The 16,237-nt window shown below is 37.0% G+C and overlaps 1 protein-coding gene across 1 annotated transcript; it reads left to right on the top strand.

The window, feature by feature from the left end:
• Positions 1 to 5,798: 5,798 nt before the first annotated feature.
• LOC103458717 (adhesion G-protein coupled receptor G6-like) lies at positions 5,799 to 14,242 on the top strand. Its single transcript, XM_008399718.2, has 17 exons — positions 5,799 to 6,677; positions 6,759 to 6,842; positions 6,940 to 7,005; positions 7,091 to 7,255; positions 7,378 to 7,413; positions 7,488 to 7,562; positions 7,670 to 7,805; positions 7,917 to 8,073; positions 8,155 to 8,283; positions 8,362 to 8,472; positions 8,560 to 8,608; positions 9,030 to 9,130; positions 9,213 to 9,361; positions 9,446 to 9,711; positions 9,796 to 9,886; positions 9,969 to 10,252; positions 10,340 to 14,242. Exons 1-17 carry the CDS (start codon positions 6,578 to 6,580, stop codon positions 10,456 to 10,458), a joined length of 2,118 nt encoding a protein of 705 aa, XP_008397940.2. The 5' UTR covers positions 5,799 to 6,577; the 3' UTR covers positions 10,459 to 14,242.
• The last annotated feature ends 1,995 nt before the right edge of the window (positions 14,243 to 16,237 follow it).

Genomic DNA, 16,237 nt, shown 5'->3' with positions numbered 1-16,237 from the left:
GAACATGTCAACAGAACACAGCATTAAAAAAAATAAAGGTTTTGTAAAGAAATGTTGTTGTACCACAAAAACGAAAAAAAAAAAACTCACTTAGTCCGCTGTCTGTAACTGTATCTTTTTTCAATGAAATTGTCAATTCATAAAGAAAGTTGATCTGCGACTTTGCCAAAGTGAGCTCATTCCTTCCTTTCTTGTTCTTCAGATTTACCCCAGGAATTACACGGTGGAGAGTGCTTGAGCAACTTTGAAAAAGGAGAAAAGAATAGTTTGTTCTTTCCATTTACTTTTTATCCAACATCCTTTGAGGAATATTCAAGAATGTGTGCTCTCTGAAATATATTTTTTTTTACATCACACCTTCTTCCTAATTGCAAAGGACCACACTATGATCCCTTATCATCAGCTGTTTAGCTTAACTTCCATCAACTCTTCCTTTTATTCTCCCACCTTTTCTCACGGTAGTGTGACTCATCTTCACAGTTAGGCCTTCATTGTCACATAGACCCATGGTCTGTCATCTGTTTGTTCCTCTGGCTCCCACTCAGACTCTTCACACCTCAGTGTGACTCTGTTTCTCCCCCTCCCCATATCTAAAAGCAGAATAACTGACCATTACCACATACTTTGCTCTACACCACTTCCTTTCTGTCACTTTGCTTTACTGTGTCTACTCAGCTCGCATCTGTTTCAAGGTCCAGGATAAGGTTTCTATTCTGAGGTCAGTGACCCACAAGAAGGACTGAGTTAATGGGTCACAGGAGCAAGGGAGGACACCCCCCACCTGGCAGCAGGCGCTGATGTCATGGCAGGATGCCTCAGGGATGGGCTGCACGCTGGTGATATCATAGCATGCGTGAATACGTGATGGATGAGTGACAGATTGGAAAGGGGGTGTGAATGTTTTCAGAGACACATGGCAGCGACATGGTAATGCAATGTGATGAAATTTAGAAAAATACCAGGTAATTGGCTTTTACCATTTCTTAACATAACGACATTTTAAACAAAAGCAGCAAAGACCTTCACTTTTAATGTAATCTGAGGTGATTGCTTTGTTTTCCTGGGAGGAAAACTCCAGAGTCGATCTCTTGGCTGCTTCCCTGATTAAGACAATCTTGCATAGACTGTATCTTGATAGATTAAAAACAGCTCTGTGAGTTGTTCAAATCTTTGGATATCAATACATAACCTAACCCTGCTATAAAATTCTCCACAATGTCAGAGCTGATCTGTCGCAAAGTCTAACAAACCTCTGAAACCTTCATAAAAAAGCTGTACAAGTAGACTATTTACTGACATGGTGAAATAAATGTAGCTAGATTTTTACTTAGTGGTTTTAGAGTAAAAAGAGATGAGTACAAATTCACCACAATTTTTATTTAAATTTTGATTAAAAATGATATCTTTGTAAACTGTTCCTCCTACAGCACAAATGTATTCAGCTTTGAGTTGGTCTGCCAGACATTTCTTTATTTGAAGTCCACCACAATAACTTTTAGTCTGTACATTAAGTGTTAGATTTAGTTATTGTTTTTATTCTTTATGTCTTTGTTTTGTGTTTCTTGAAAAATGTAGGAAACGATTAGGAAATACTCTGATTAAATAATCTGATTTATCATAAATAAACTATTATTTGAATAGTCTCCAGGGTCTTATTACTTCTTCAAATACAAAATTCTCTGGTCCTGAAATACATATTTCAGAGCTTGTTTGACATATTGATTAAGATTGTTGATTATGACAGTGGTCATTTATGAATATTAATACAATGCTAGGTTGCAAAACCAAATAAATACAAAGAATGGAACTGTTGGAACTACAGGCTGAAACACGCAAATTCAATAAAAACAGGTGCTCTGGACAAGAAGACACCATCGGAGATCCCACATTCCAGCACGAGGCTAAACCTGCTCCTCCTTCTTCTCCTCGTATTCTTCATCCAAAATGCTTAAGACTCCCAAACACTTTGATTACAAGATCATTTTACTCTGCCCGGCCAAGAGTGAAACATTACTCTAAGTGACGTCTCTGCTAGATAGTTATAGATTGCGCCGTATGGAGGATGAGGTCATCCAGCAAATGTGTAGCTGCAATGCCTCAATGTCACTTTTTTTAATTGGAAAGACTAGCAAGGTCTAATCTCTCGTGTGCTGAGATTGTAATCTCTTCAACAGGATTAGACGTGACATTACTTCATACCTAGCTCATATAAATATAAAAATATCTAGTTGATATTTTGGTGAGTATGTAGTCAAGGCCTGCGCTGGGTGATCAATTGACCTTAGAAATTACAAGTTCAAGGAAAGGGTTAAGGGGCTCGTTTTTAAAGTCTGTGCACACAAAACTACTGTGTTCTACCATGAAGTGCCAGGATTTCCACCAGTTGTCTTCTTGGGAATCTCCGTGGCTGGAACAGCAGCAGCTGCCTCGCCGCTCCACCAGACAAACAACAAAATTCATCGGGGAAGTTTTCCAAAACGAATGCCGACCAGATAGCTTTCCAGTGCTCCAGCTTGACAGAAAGAGATCCATTAAAGGACATAAAATATTCATCTGTCATACAGCACAAAGCTTGTGGATTTCAATCCGCAGTGCTTTGTAGCTGCTCCATAAAAGAACGAAAAAGCCTGAGAACAATAAAATATCTTTGGCTGTGCCTGATACAACACCTGGAAACAAATGTGTAATTTTTTTACTTAGCAGCAAAAGTACATACAGTATATCACACAAATGACTCATAATAACAATCATAGTCTTTATTCCCGGGGTAATTTATTAAATATTTTGATTCTTTAATGACAAAAAAAAAAAACTGCTTAATGGTCAGAAGTTTTTATTTTTCTTTCCTGCGCCTTCATTAACCTGTCAATATTAAGCTCATTGTGAGAAGCTAATGATGAAGACAACAATGACATCACCACGTGGCTCACTGACTCCAAACTGTCAATAAAAACTCCATCAATTAATTAAACCTGGACAACTCAGACCGTGACCATATCTTACATTTCTTTTTTTTTTTCTGCTTGTGAGCTGCTAATTGGCTTTGTAGCCTCCAGGCTCAATCTTAAGACATTATCTACTTTCAATCAAGAAGGTTGTGTTGTTTTAAATGATCAGACACAGTGAGCTTATCGATACTTGATCAGATTTACAATTTCTAATAAATATTGAAACATTTATAATTTGCTAGACCCAAATTTGTCAGACCAACAATAGCCTTTTGTAATATTTACGTCTATACTGTGTTAAATATTTCATCATCTGTACCGGTAGCGCCGGCTGTCAAATCTTCACCAGGAGGCAGCATTAGCACATTTTTCACACTCCAGGTTCATATAAAGTTCATCTTCTGTAATCCACCTCTCCCTGTGCCGACACTTTCTGCATGTTTATCGAATGGCCTTGAGGTATAAAACCCATTTCACACTTCTGTCAAAACTGGTCAGTGATACTTCACATATACAAACACCTGCCAATAAGCCAATACGGTCACTGTTGGCTGGGAACCTTATGATATTTAAGAAAATGAAATAGTCACCTGAAATCTTAAGACAGAAATGTTATAAAATACACCATTCTTGCTTTCAAGACATAAAAGTATTTTAATTATTATAAACCTTGTAAAATACATAAAAAGCTTTTTTTTCAGCAATTTAAAACAAGAAATTTGACCAGCGATTCACCATGTGGATATATGTCTCGAATGTACAGTATAGATTTATTAGAAACACCTGTGCTAATGTATTCTCACGGTTTCACCCAGAATCAAAGCCATTGCTGTAAAAGCAAAATTATAGCATGAAGGGCCAAAAGGGCCACAGTCCAGTAAATTAATAAATATTGTATCTATTTATTCAGTATATGTAATCATTTGAATAAAATATCTCTAACTCTTCAGCAGTCAGTCATGGTCTGCAACATGTTTGTTCTAAACAAACAGATTACACACTGTTTTAAAGTTATAAAACGGTTCCTATTGAAAATTATAAAATTGCAAATTACCATACGGTTATTTTAATTAAGTTCAGTTCAAAAATACTTTATTAATCTCAGAAGGAAATTAAATAACTCACACCATCCAAGCTTCTTTAAAGATTCGATGTAAATGGTGTTTGTGGGCAAGTAAGAAACATAACCTGTATTTTTCTGTTATTTCACATTTGAAAAAGTCTCTGATTAAAGATACTGTACTGATGAAATACAGTCTAATTAAAACATAGTCGGTGCTCTCCATTATGTTCTTCATGTTATGAAGCATTCATTTTGAAACAATCATCTCTAGAGGCTCCAGAGCAATTCCCGGAACAGAGCCGGCCTTCTTTGTCAGCTTGTTGGATCTTTTTGGAGTCACTGACTCTGAGGCTGCTTGTGCTCTCCACAAAAGAAGTTTAGCAGACTTTTTAAAAGATATGTAGCAGTGATTTGAGGTTTCAGACTCTTACTTGAAACACATGAAAAAATAAAATACTTCAGACTTGACTTAGACTTGTGCTCAGAAGTCTTGGGACATGACTTGCCTGAGACTTGGGTTTTATTTACAGTCTTTATGGAGGCTGGTGTGTGAGCAACAGACTGCTACTGTGTGCTTGATTACTGGCCAGTGATATTAGTAAATTATGGGCTAATAATGACTCATATCAATCAGTTCATGTCAACTGTAGCCTCGTAAAAAATACAACATCAATGTGTCATGAGTCACAGGTGTTTGTGTTTTCATTTAACTTTTGGGTTTGTCTTCAGTACTTCTGAGTTCTTATTATTGTACTTTGCATGTTTTAGTTTTCTCCCTGGTTTAACACACCTGAATCAAACTGTGGCTCGTCCAACCCCTTTGTAGAACGCTGGCATGCTGAGGATGCAGTAACTACCACCAAGGAGCCAACTAAAGCTGCTCCACCAATGGCAAATCTCACTAACCGACGTATGCCTGGTTCAGTTCTCATTTGGAAAAAAATACTTGTTAACATCACTGATATGTAGCACCTGGGTGTGAGCAGTGAAATAGCACAGTCTGAACTGTGCTTTCTTACATGTAGCATCATGGTTCCATCCCCATTACAGTTTGGTGTTTGGGTGAAACCCGAGGCATCAATGCTCCTCTATCCCCTCCACTTTGAAATATGAATGTTTCTCATGAAATCTATAGATATCTGCTTTGCTTTGCCAAATTTAAGACCGAATGATTGTTCTGACCCCATGTCACAAAGTGTTCCACCAGCTCTCTGTTCAAAGGCTTTTGCTCATCTGATTATTTCTGTAGGTGACAGAACTTTGTCTTGTACTGGAGACTGGAAGGCTGAGATGTATAGAGTGAAAAGTGACAGCGGGAGGAAATTTCCTCTGGTTCTAATGTGCACAATGCCTTAAGCCTCACAAACTGTTCACTCATATGTGCTATGGTGACAAACAAGGAGGACAACTGCGACACAGATGTGGTAGATACTGGGCTGAGCTGAAACCGCCTGACAACACATCAGCATATCACCTAGGAAAAGTAAATATAACTTCACACGCATGTCAAAGTCCTCTGCAACCAAGCCCGAAATATTCCACAGAGAAAGACGTAAAAGATAAGGCTGTAAGGCTATAATATAGATGGCATTGGGTTTTAGAAAGACGTTTGTTAAATACTTTGGCTTTTAGAATTAACAAGTAATTTAATATCTATGCTGACCTAAAATCAATTAATTAAGTCTTTTAAACAGGGTGTGCAATTAGATGAAAATAAATTCACTGTATATTATACAAATAGGATATTTACACAACCAGCTGTTTATTTTGTTTTTTTTTAGAAATGTTGGAATTTTCTGTGGGTTTTTTTTTTTATCATTTCCAAATATTCTCCTCATTTATTAGGAGCACAAATGGACAACTGTCACCATGTCCAACTCTGAATCAAGCCTTTCTCTTTGAAAAAAGACTCTGTTGAACTTTGGCAGCTATTTGTTTACTTCATTTGCATCGCATCGCATGCAGAGATCTGGGGAATGTTTGATCATGTAAAACTATCTGGCAGAGTGGACAAACACATGAGGAAGCAAGTCATAAAATTAAATAATCTCACTAACAAGTGTTTGGGACAAATTATTGTTATTCAGCTGAACTAACGTGACTATGGCACACAGAAAGTGTGTTTCTATAGAAACTAGAGAACATAAAAAAGATTCATTTACTATAAAGAGAAACAAACAAAAAACAAATGCTTAATTCAAATTAAATTTGTTATTAATTCTGGTAAGCAATGTTTAGCCCTGCTAGATTGGCAATACAAGGCAAAATTAAAAGCTTGGTAGCTATAATAATCCTTGGAATCAGATAACTGATACGTCAAACAAGCAGTCTGTCCTTCATTTACACTTTAGGAAAATAGGTACCAAAAAAATCCTTCTGTGGAAGACTGACGCATTATTTGCAAGTTAAATAGTATTTTTATGACACCACATAGGCATCTACACTTAGCAAAAGGCAATACAGATTTCATCTTAACCATGTAACAGACGCAGCTGTTCATTAAAGCAGGACTTAAACTTTTGTTATCTGCCTTTGACCAAATTAATTTCTCCTGTGTGCTCTGAAAATGTCACCACTGGTTGCACATCATCGCTGGATGCTGGTTTTAAAGATATTTATCTTCTTTTTGGGGTTTGTCTTCCAGAACTTCTTTTGCGAAGCCACAGGTAAGTAATGAAAGGGTACTGGTGATGGATGTGTATTGTTTAATGTTATTGGTTCATTGATTCAGCTGGTGTTTCTTCCAGATGGAAGTTTGTTCAAAGACATGCTGTTTATCAGCCCTGATACTCCAGCACAGATATACACCTCTCATGCGCGTTTCCCATCAAGTAAGTTTGGCTTTACAAACATGAAATTCTGTCCTTCTTAAAGTAAATATAACAAACACAAGCAAATATACTGTGGTTTTGTCCGTGTGTTTTTAAGATGCCATCTTTCAAGAGGAGAATACAACTAAACTGTGTTTTAACATCCAGGCAAACAAAACAGCAGGTACACTTTTCCTGGTCCATTTTGGAAATAACCATGACAGTTTCCATCTTGGTGACTAAATGTTTCTGGCTGAATGTATTTTCAGACTGTTGCAACAATTTCAACTGCAACACAACAGTAATTCGGCACAACAGCACCCATTACCATCTGAATCTATCTGAAACGTCTCTACAGAAGCACGACGTTGTATTGTTGCTGAACACATCTTACAATTTCTCATGTTTGCCATCATTGCTCTACAATTCCACAGGCAAGTCATTTGTTTATGAACAGCAGGGCAGGGTTTCCCCCTATTGGTGATAAAGTGTATATCTCTCCTTTCATCATTATATGAATTAATTTTAAAATAAACCATCTTTATTTCACCTTCAGGTTTTATCCTAAATCTTCACAGGTGCTTAAAACCAGGTAAGTCTGTCCATCAGCATAAGGTTTGTTGGCAACAATATTGCTCCTAACAAGGTCTTATGTTTTGCTATAAGGTGGCAAGAATATCAGACTGAGTAAACGGGGCCTATGTGTAGAAACTCTGATCACACAAGAAGAACAATGTCACGGTAATTTTTGCATTTATAAGTAAATTTAAAGCAAATTTCTAACACATATTATTAACAAGATGTGCATGTGTGTGTGTGCGCGTGTGTATGCGTGTGTGTGCCTCCAGGTTCAAAAGAGACTGAATATATTGTTAAAATAAAAGAATGCACAAAACGTGTAACTTGTAAGCTACCAGGGAAGCAGGCAGAGACAACTGTAACCTTAAATGCTTCAAGCACATCTGTAAATACAACGGAAGCAGCGTAAGTCAATTTTTAATCTCAATAACGCGGGGATGACATGAAGACTTCAGGCTCCCTGTGTCACTACGTCAGGAATATTATTGTCGACTAATGTTAAATTATTATTTTCAGGACCATCATGAAGGATCTTGCTTCCAAAGTGAGTCTGATGGGCAATGCAAGCACAGCAGAGATCAAAATGGGAAATGTCACTGGGGTGATTGCTAAGCTGCCAAAACAGAATCAAACAAGCATGAACTTTGGTTTCACATCAGGTGGGAATGTAAATGTAAGTAGTGCTTGGTGAGCAGTTATCACAAATATAAATCTATAATCTGAGTTCTTCTAAACATATCTCTGCCTGTAACAGATTCTCAAGGAAAATGATGTGGTGATGGACTTCTCTGAAAGTGTTTACCTTTCTGAAGAAGCCAGTAAAATGGCAGTTAAAAACAACGGATCATTTGCTGGAGTTTTACTGTTTCCAGATATCCCTCGGGTAAAACCCAAAGATGATCTTGTCTTGCTAAAACTCAGACACAGTCATTTAATATCAACTACATTTTATTCTCAACAGATTGACCAGAATCGTTCCCTTTTCAATAACGAAATGGTGGGGGTTGAAATGGGAGCAAACATATTTAATCTCTCACAAACCATCAACATTCAGTTCGCTAATGTGAACACGGTAAATATGTTAACAAGTTTCATACTAACTTTTAGTTAAACAGATTAAGGCTGATATTTTTTCTTTTCTTTTTTTACCCTGATACAGACTGGACTTAATGCCACTTGTGTCTCATGGGATGGAAAAAATGATAATGGTAGGTTGATTCAATTTGTGCAAATTTAAAAAGTGTCCTATGAAGTTTCTAACTGCAGGCTCAGGAATGGAATTGAAAGATGTCAGTTGATTTAACTCAACTTCATTTTAGTGTCTCAAAATCTTTATTTTTCTTTAGATTACTGTAGACTTTAATTTTAGTTGATGCAAGTCAAAAAGAAAACAGGCCTGTGTCCTCTTAACAATTATAGTCTGAGCTATTTTTTCAATTTGAACCAAAGAAATCTGACCTTTTTACTTAATGCACAGTTTCATAATGTTTTGTCATTGACTGCTCACTTGCATGTGAATGTGGCAGCAGAAGAAATAAGATTTAGGTCAGTGTCAAAATGTTATCCCTCATCGTTCTCACCTATGAAAATCCAATAATGTCTTTTCTTTGTGTTCTTATTGTCCTTCAGGGACTGAAGCGAACTGGACCACAGAGGGCTGTCTGACAACAGAGGTCAATGGCAGAATTACATGCAATTGCTCTCATCTTACATTTTTTGCTATTCTTATGGTAAGAAGATTGTACGCAATATTTTAAAGTCACATTTGACATCTTTGTGCTTTATTAAATACACTTCTTTATTTTGAACCAGTCATCGTTGCCTGTTGGCAAAGATGGTAGCAATTCTGCTGGAATTATAAATTCCTCTGACTTGGAAACCCTGACCCAAATCACAAAGGCTGGCTGTGGCATGTCCATGTTCTTCCTGGGTGTGGCTCTCTTCATGCATTTTCTGATCAGGTAAAAATATCAAAAAGTCTGCTTTTTGATTTTGATTATTCATCTCTGAACAATGTTGTTAACACAAACTAATTTGCTTCACAGGAAAAATAAAGCCAGTGAGGCTGTAAAGATCCTCATGAATCTCTTTGTCGCCCTGTTCTTCCTGAACCTTTGCTTCTTGGTAAATGAGTCAATCGCTAAACTGAAGGTCTCAGCAGCATGCGTGGCGATGGCAGCGGCTCTGCACTACAGCATGCTGGCCACATTCACATGGTTCTTCATGCAGGCTTTGCACCTGTACTTGAATCTACACCAGATCTCGACAGACATCAAATATTACATGTGCAAGATTTGCAGCACAGGATGGGGTGAGAGATCCGAGGGTAAAACATCAATTTGAGTGCACAATACAAAATCCAGAAGAAAAATATTTGTATTTTCCATCTGTCCAGTTGTTCCAGCTGTGGTGGTTGTTGGACTTCTCGCTTCGAGCAAATATGATTTAATCAAAGTGTCTGGTGACAATGGAACCTCAGTATCAATGTAAGAAAACACTAAATATATACTGGATTTTAAATTTGGTTGTCTTTCTCTAGGATAATTGCATTTCTGTCATGACTTTCAGGTGCTGGATCCCTGATTCTACAGTCCACACAGGAGTGAACATTGGTTACTATAGCATTGTGTTCATCTTCACCTTAACAGTTTTTATAGTAACTGTTGTGCAGATCAAACACTTTTCGTCCAAAAAAGCAAAAACCCAGGATAACATCTCCACCAAGAAAAGAGTTTTCTCTCTTCTGGGCCTTTTCTGCCTCTTGGGCCTCACCTGGGGATTTGCTTTTTTTAGCTACGGCCCTCTGCTCCTTCCCTCCTACTACATCTTCACCATCCTCAACTCCTTTCAAGGTAGGATGAAACATGACCATTAACATTTTGAATTTCACAGTAAATGAAACTGGAAAATGAGCAAAACAACCCATTCTGTGTTTGCAGGATTTTTCCTGTTCGTCTACTACTACTTTTCAAGCAGGGTGATTATAGACAACACTAAACAATCTCAAAGCAGCAGTGGGACCACCGAAAATGTGTACACATCATCTCCCCATGGATAAGTTACTCAGTTCCGCATCCTTGGTCTCTCTCACTAATATTAACTTATTGTATATAGGAAACTGATGTTATCATTTGAAAAGTTAAAGAGAGCTTGTTTAATCAATTGGGGTTAATCAATTGGGGTTAATCAATCACAGTTCTAGAAATAAAACTTCAAAACATTTTCTGCTGGACTTTGGGCGTTGTGTTTGGTTACACTTTTGAAATGGCCATACTGAAAATCTTGGGTTGATCAGAAAAGATCTGTGAGCAAAGATTCTCTCAAAATCTGACACATTTAGGGGATTTTGGCAAAGAAGAGTGAACAGATATCTCCAGGTCAAGGTGTCCCAATACACTTTCACCTTAAAGACCCAGCATTTTTCTTTGTAAATGTGTTATCTTGTCTTTCAAGTGAGTTGTACAGGTTGTAAAAAAGGTTGTTTATATAGAATCTCTGAAGACACTAAAAAAGACAAATTAAGCATGCGTAATATTTGTTTATGTCATCAACAAGAGTAGTTTGGGAAAGTTTTGTTTTTTTGACAAATAATGGTCTTGAAAATGTATTCACTGAATTACAGATTGTTTGAATCTAAATGTAATTTTCAATAAATTGCTTACTATATTTGTTTTGTTTCTGGCTCCTATTTCTATTTTAACATTTTGAAACTCAGCTGCGATCTGCTAGCATATGATGTCTTAGGATTTTGATCTAACCCAGTGTTTCTCAACCTTTTTCGGGCCAACGCCCCCCTAGCCCTTATCCAGGTCCCTCACCGCCCCCCACCAAAAAATTTGTAGGCTACTTTGCACTGACTATTATTTTATTATTAATGTTACTATCATTATTGTAGATGTTTTGAATCGGCGCACCAATTATGTTTTCCCTACACTTCAGCGCCCCTTACGCTCCTTCACCTCGCGCACATAACGAGGTAAATGTAGCGAGTTTTGCCCTAAACGTATCGGCGTCTGGAGGAGGGAGTTTGGGGGGGAGGCGAGCGTATGTTTCTACGCTCCTTTGTGGGGTTGTGCCGATGTGCCCATGGCACTTCAACAATATTGTTTTACCTTTTATCTGGAAATAGTGTCTGTTTATTCTTGCCATACAGTCCTCTGCATTAATTATTGCTCGAAAGGTCTTGCCATACCAGTTTATTCCTCCGTATTTACTTTAGTTTCTTAGTTTATTCGTGCATTTTGTTTTTCATTCATTTCCATTTAGTTTCATTTGATTAGTATTATCCTCTCCTTGTTTATTGCTATGTCCACTTTAGTTTCTTTCCTGTTGCTAGATTTATTTTATCATTTATTGACCATCAGTAATATTCATTCATCACCTGCTGCGCCGCTTAATCGTAATGTGTTTCACATCATATGTTGATTTTTCACTGTTCAGCGTCGGATTCTCTGTTTTTATGCCATAATTCACATCTAGTTCTTCGCTCCGTTTTGCCCGCTTCTCATGTTTCAGAATTTTGCGCAATGTGCTCGGCTTTTTTTTTTTTTTTTTTTAACTCCCTAAGATGCAGGGCGGTCGGGAAACATATCTTTGGTGAAAAGGCAGACAGACATAAAACTTTTAAAACAACGGAAACAATTACGGCATTCTGATTATTGAAATTTAAAAGTGCTGGTACCGTTGTTCCATCAAACCCGTTTCATGTCGGACCACTTGCAGCACCGGTGTTAACGCTATAACATGAACGCTCTCTATCGTGGTATCACCCATGGAGGGATTTCTTTATTTAAATGGGTTAATTTTTCAGAGGGATACAAAGTGAAGGTATCGTGATTTTAGTAATTAAGAGCGATTTTTTGTTGTCCTTCCATGGAAGCGGGCAGCTTTCAAACGGAAATAAAACACTTTTTAATATAAATTGCTGCTTTGACATGATCACAGAACTGCCAAAACGTAGCCTACATAAATACCAGACAAAGTGAATCACAGCAGCGTCATCAGCCGGTGTAACGCTGAACTGATGCGGAGAGGAGCTGCGCCATGAAGCTACAAACACTGAATAGAAGAAGAGCTGCCATCGATACCGTTGCAGCCAAGCATGATTTAATGTTACACAATACAGTTTTACCAAGTTGCTCAAAGTCTAAACTGGTATTGTTGTGGATTTAAGGTGTAAAGTTTGCCTTCGACTAAACGCCCCCCAAAGGCATCCCAGCGCCCCCCTTTTGTAAAAATGTCCGCCAGCGCCCCCTGCCGGCCTCTGAACGCCCCCTGGGGGGCGGTACCGCCCACGTTGAGAATCGCTAATCTAGAGCGTAAACGTGACCCACTTACAATTTGCGAGCTTGTAGAAGGAAAACGGCAGAATATACGAGCTGAAGCACAGTGTTGCGGAGACAACCTCAACCAATCTGATGTTTTGCATGCCTGCTGATAATTATTTTCAGCCGTTAGAGCAGCTAACAAGAAGTGGCCTCACCATTTCCTGCAGGAAAAATGCACCTAAGATGAGAAGTGGCTCAGATGACTCAGAATATACACAGGCCTAAGAGGAAATTACTAAATTAAAACTATTCCCAAAAATGTGTCTATTTGAATGTTCAAAAACAACTCCTAGGTATAGATGATGTTAATCACAAGCAACTAAGAAGAACTCATTTTAGTTATTGTAGAAAGGCCATGTAAGAATTTACCTTAAATTTCACAATTGTTTTTTTTAATTATCAGGTTTTAATGGCTGCTTGTGTGTTACTTTACAGACATCATCAACCTATGAAGATCCATGAAGGAGCTCTAGTTAAATTGAAGTCTATACCATCCGCCACATTTGTGAACAGTTCATCTGCATTTAATCACATCTCCACATATTTTATGGTGGTATTTGTTTTCTGTAGAATCAAATAGCTGTCCAAACACTTTAGACTAGAATCATAAACTGACAACAATAGCCTATTTAATTTAAACCTCACCGTGATAAATCTTTCTTCACACATAGCAGAACCAGCAGCTGTTAAATGTTTTAGGATATTTTTACACATTATAGGTTCATAGAAAGTTCATCTTATGTAATCCACCCCTCAGTCTGCCGTTTATATTTCTGCTTGTATGTTAGAGGCCTGGAGGTATAAAACACATTTCACACTTCTGTCGAGGCTGATCATGGATCCAATTTGCATGTAAACACCTGTCAGGAAGCTCATGGTAGCTGAGGACTGGAAAGATAAAATAGTACAGTGAAATGTGAACAGAACAGTTCAGAAAATAGTACTAATGATACTAATATTAAATACTAATAATCTAAAGAAACAAATCCAACATGCTACTCTTGATCTGTCTATTTCAAAGTTCTTGAATTATGACAAAACAGGACAAGCAAGACTACAAATGTAGCTTGTTTTCAGGACTGTAATACATGACAGCTAAGCAGAAATTCAGAACTGGTTTACCAGGAACACCTGATTTAATTTAGTTTCCCAGCCTCACCTGGAATGGAAAACATTACCATGATCAGATAGTGTGTTTTTAACAGATAGTCTACCGCCACTGCCTTTACGAGGAATTCCCGATCATAAAACCGATCGGGCCAGGGACACACGGTGCAAGACACGCCCAAAACCAACTCATGGCCCAACCATAAAAGGCAAAAAAATATATATGGTTACTGTTTATAAAGAATAAAAAATATCATAATCTACTTTTTTATGAGTTTACTTATTATTTACTAAGAGGATGAATGAAGGACTATTGAAACAAAACTGAATGAGATTCATTTTAACCAATAAAGGACAGGATAATAATTACATATTTTTTGTTGCAGGTTTCTTGGGAGCATAGATTTTTCTAACTAAGGATTTTTGTGCTTTCTAAGGTTTTTTTTTAAACCTAAATTGTGGGACACAAATTATCCCAGAATTTTAGATATTAAAATGGTAAATCTGAAATCAGCCTTTGTTATCTTTGTAGCATTCAAGCGATTTTTTATTTTTTTTTTAACTATACGGGGATAAATTAGTTGTTTCAAAACAGCTGTTATAAAAAAAACACAATAAAAGCAGTGTTCAAGAATTTAGACTTGACAAAAAATGTTAATGATCATCAAATAATGTTGATGATTGTAGTCTGAATTATAAGTTCATTTAAAAGTACAGATTGAAGTTAACAAAATCACTGCAAATAAACACAAATCAAGAGGGGAGGGGTTGTGTAAAACATTTGGAGCCTCTTCAACTAAAGTCATATCGTTATGATGTGCTTGTGTTTAATCCTTAAAAATTCAGCTCTTAAAAATCAAAAAATTAAAATAAAATATTAAGGTGTTTTTGGGAAAGCTTTTCTGAAGTCAAGCAAAAAGTTACACTCACCCTGGTGCTCAGGGTGAGTGTAATAAAGAGGAGCAATGATACAGAAACGTTGCCGATCAAAGCTCTTGAACTTTGACAAAATAGGACAAGCAAGATAAAAGTACTTTTTTTCAGTACTGTAATATAGTTTAGCTTTCTGGTAGGTATAAAAAAACAGTTTAGCAAATTAGCTGTACATCACACATAGGTACACATAACTCAAGCATGAATTGAACAGAGACAGTAGGCTTATGTGACCATTCACTGCATGGAAATAGATTTACATATGTTCTGTAAATACTCAACAGATCAAACAAGTTAATACCAAAATAATATACATTTCCTTCCTCACTCTTGATTTAGATCAGTTAGAATTATTAAAAATTATTTCAATTTGATAAATGTCTATGTCATATTGGACATTGTGTTTAATTTGGTAAGTCGAGCAGAAGCAGACTGGCTGTACACATGGTGTCATTGGCTGTTCTTCAGACATGTTTGTCCCTTGGACATTATTTGTTTTTAAATTAATTGTATTAATTATTATTTCAGTATTGTGTAATATTTTATCAGGAAAAGTGCTTTCTGTTTACAACTAAAATTCTAAGCTAAGCTACATTGTTAGATAATTAGTACTAATTGGGAGCCATTTGTTTGCTGGGGTCTGGTTGTTTCTGTATTTTATCTGTGGTTGATGTGTACCGTACTTGGTTTTGTTTTTGTTACAGTTTTACAAACTTGGATCTTGCTGAGCAGAAAGACTTTATTTATAACTCTGCATGGCAACAGTTTGTGTTTTGATAAAGAGTTGCAAAGTAAAACCAAGAAAAACTATCAAGAACTGGATTCTTTTCTAGCTGTTTAACTTAATAAGAACTAGCTGTTTAGTTTGTGTGCATGCGTGGCTAGCTGTTTAGCTTTATAAGAACTAGCTGTTTATCTTATGTAACCCACCCCTCACTCTGCCGTTTATATTTCTGCTTGCATGCTAGAGGCCTGGAGGTATAAAACACATTTCACACTTCTGTCGAGGCTGATCATGGATCCTATATGCATGTAAACACCTGTCAGGAAGCTCATGGTAGCTGAGGAATGGAAAGATAAAATAGTACAGTGAAATGTGAACAGAAAAGTTCAGAAAATAGTACTAATGATACTAATATTAAATACTAATAATCTAAAGAAACAAGCTGTTTAGCTTGCGTACATGCGTGGCTAGCTGTTTAGCTTTATAAGAACAACACATTGTGAGGGCAGCATAGTTCAACTTCCTCTTACTTTAGTTCAGTCATTTTTGGAGCATTTTAAGGACTTCAACAGCAGTCCTCTTGTAACACAAAACACAAACAGGCAACGGTTGCTATGTACAGTTATAAAAAAAGTTTTTCTGCTCAGCAAGATCCAAATGCAAATAGATGTTAAAGCATTGCAGCAACTATATTTGTTTACGTCATTTTATTCACACCACTTTTTAAGGAAGTAGTTAATGCTTGA

Source organism: Poecilia reticulata, chromosome 22 (genome assembly GCF_904066995.2).
Source record: "Poecilia reticulata chromosome 22, P_reticulata-male-v2, whole genome shotgun sequence".
Taxonomy (NCBI): domain Eukaryota; kingdom Metazoa; phylum Chordata; class Actinopteri; order Cyprinodontiformes; family Poeciliidae; genus Poecilia; species Poecilia reticulata.
Note: the sequence above shows the minus strand (reverse complement) of the source record. Positions and strands in the feature narration are given on the sequence as shown.

Excerpts from the sequence above, each read along its gene's own strand:
- LOC103458717 (XM_008399718.2), top strand. The coding sequence starts at position 6,578 with ATGTCACCACTGGTTGCACATCATCGCTGGATGCTGGTTTTAAAGATA. Across the intron at positions 7,563-7,669 it reads ACAAGAAGAACAATGTCACG|GTTCAAAAGAGACTGAATAT; the intron begins GTAATTTTTGCA and ends GTGTGCCTCCAG. Across the intron at positions 9,131-9,212 it reads CATTTTTTGCTATTCTTATG|TCATCGTTGCCTGTTGGCAA; the intron begins GTAAGAAGATTG and ends ATTTTGAACCAG.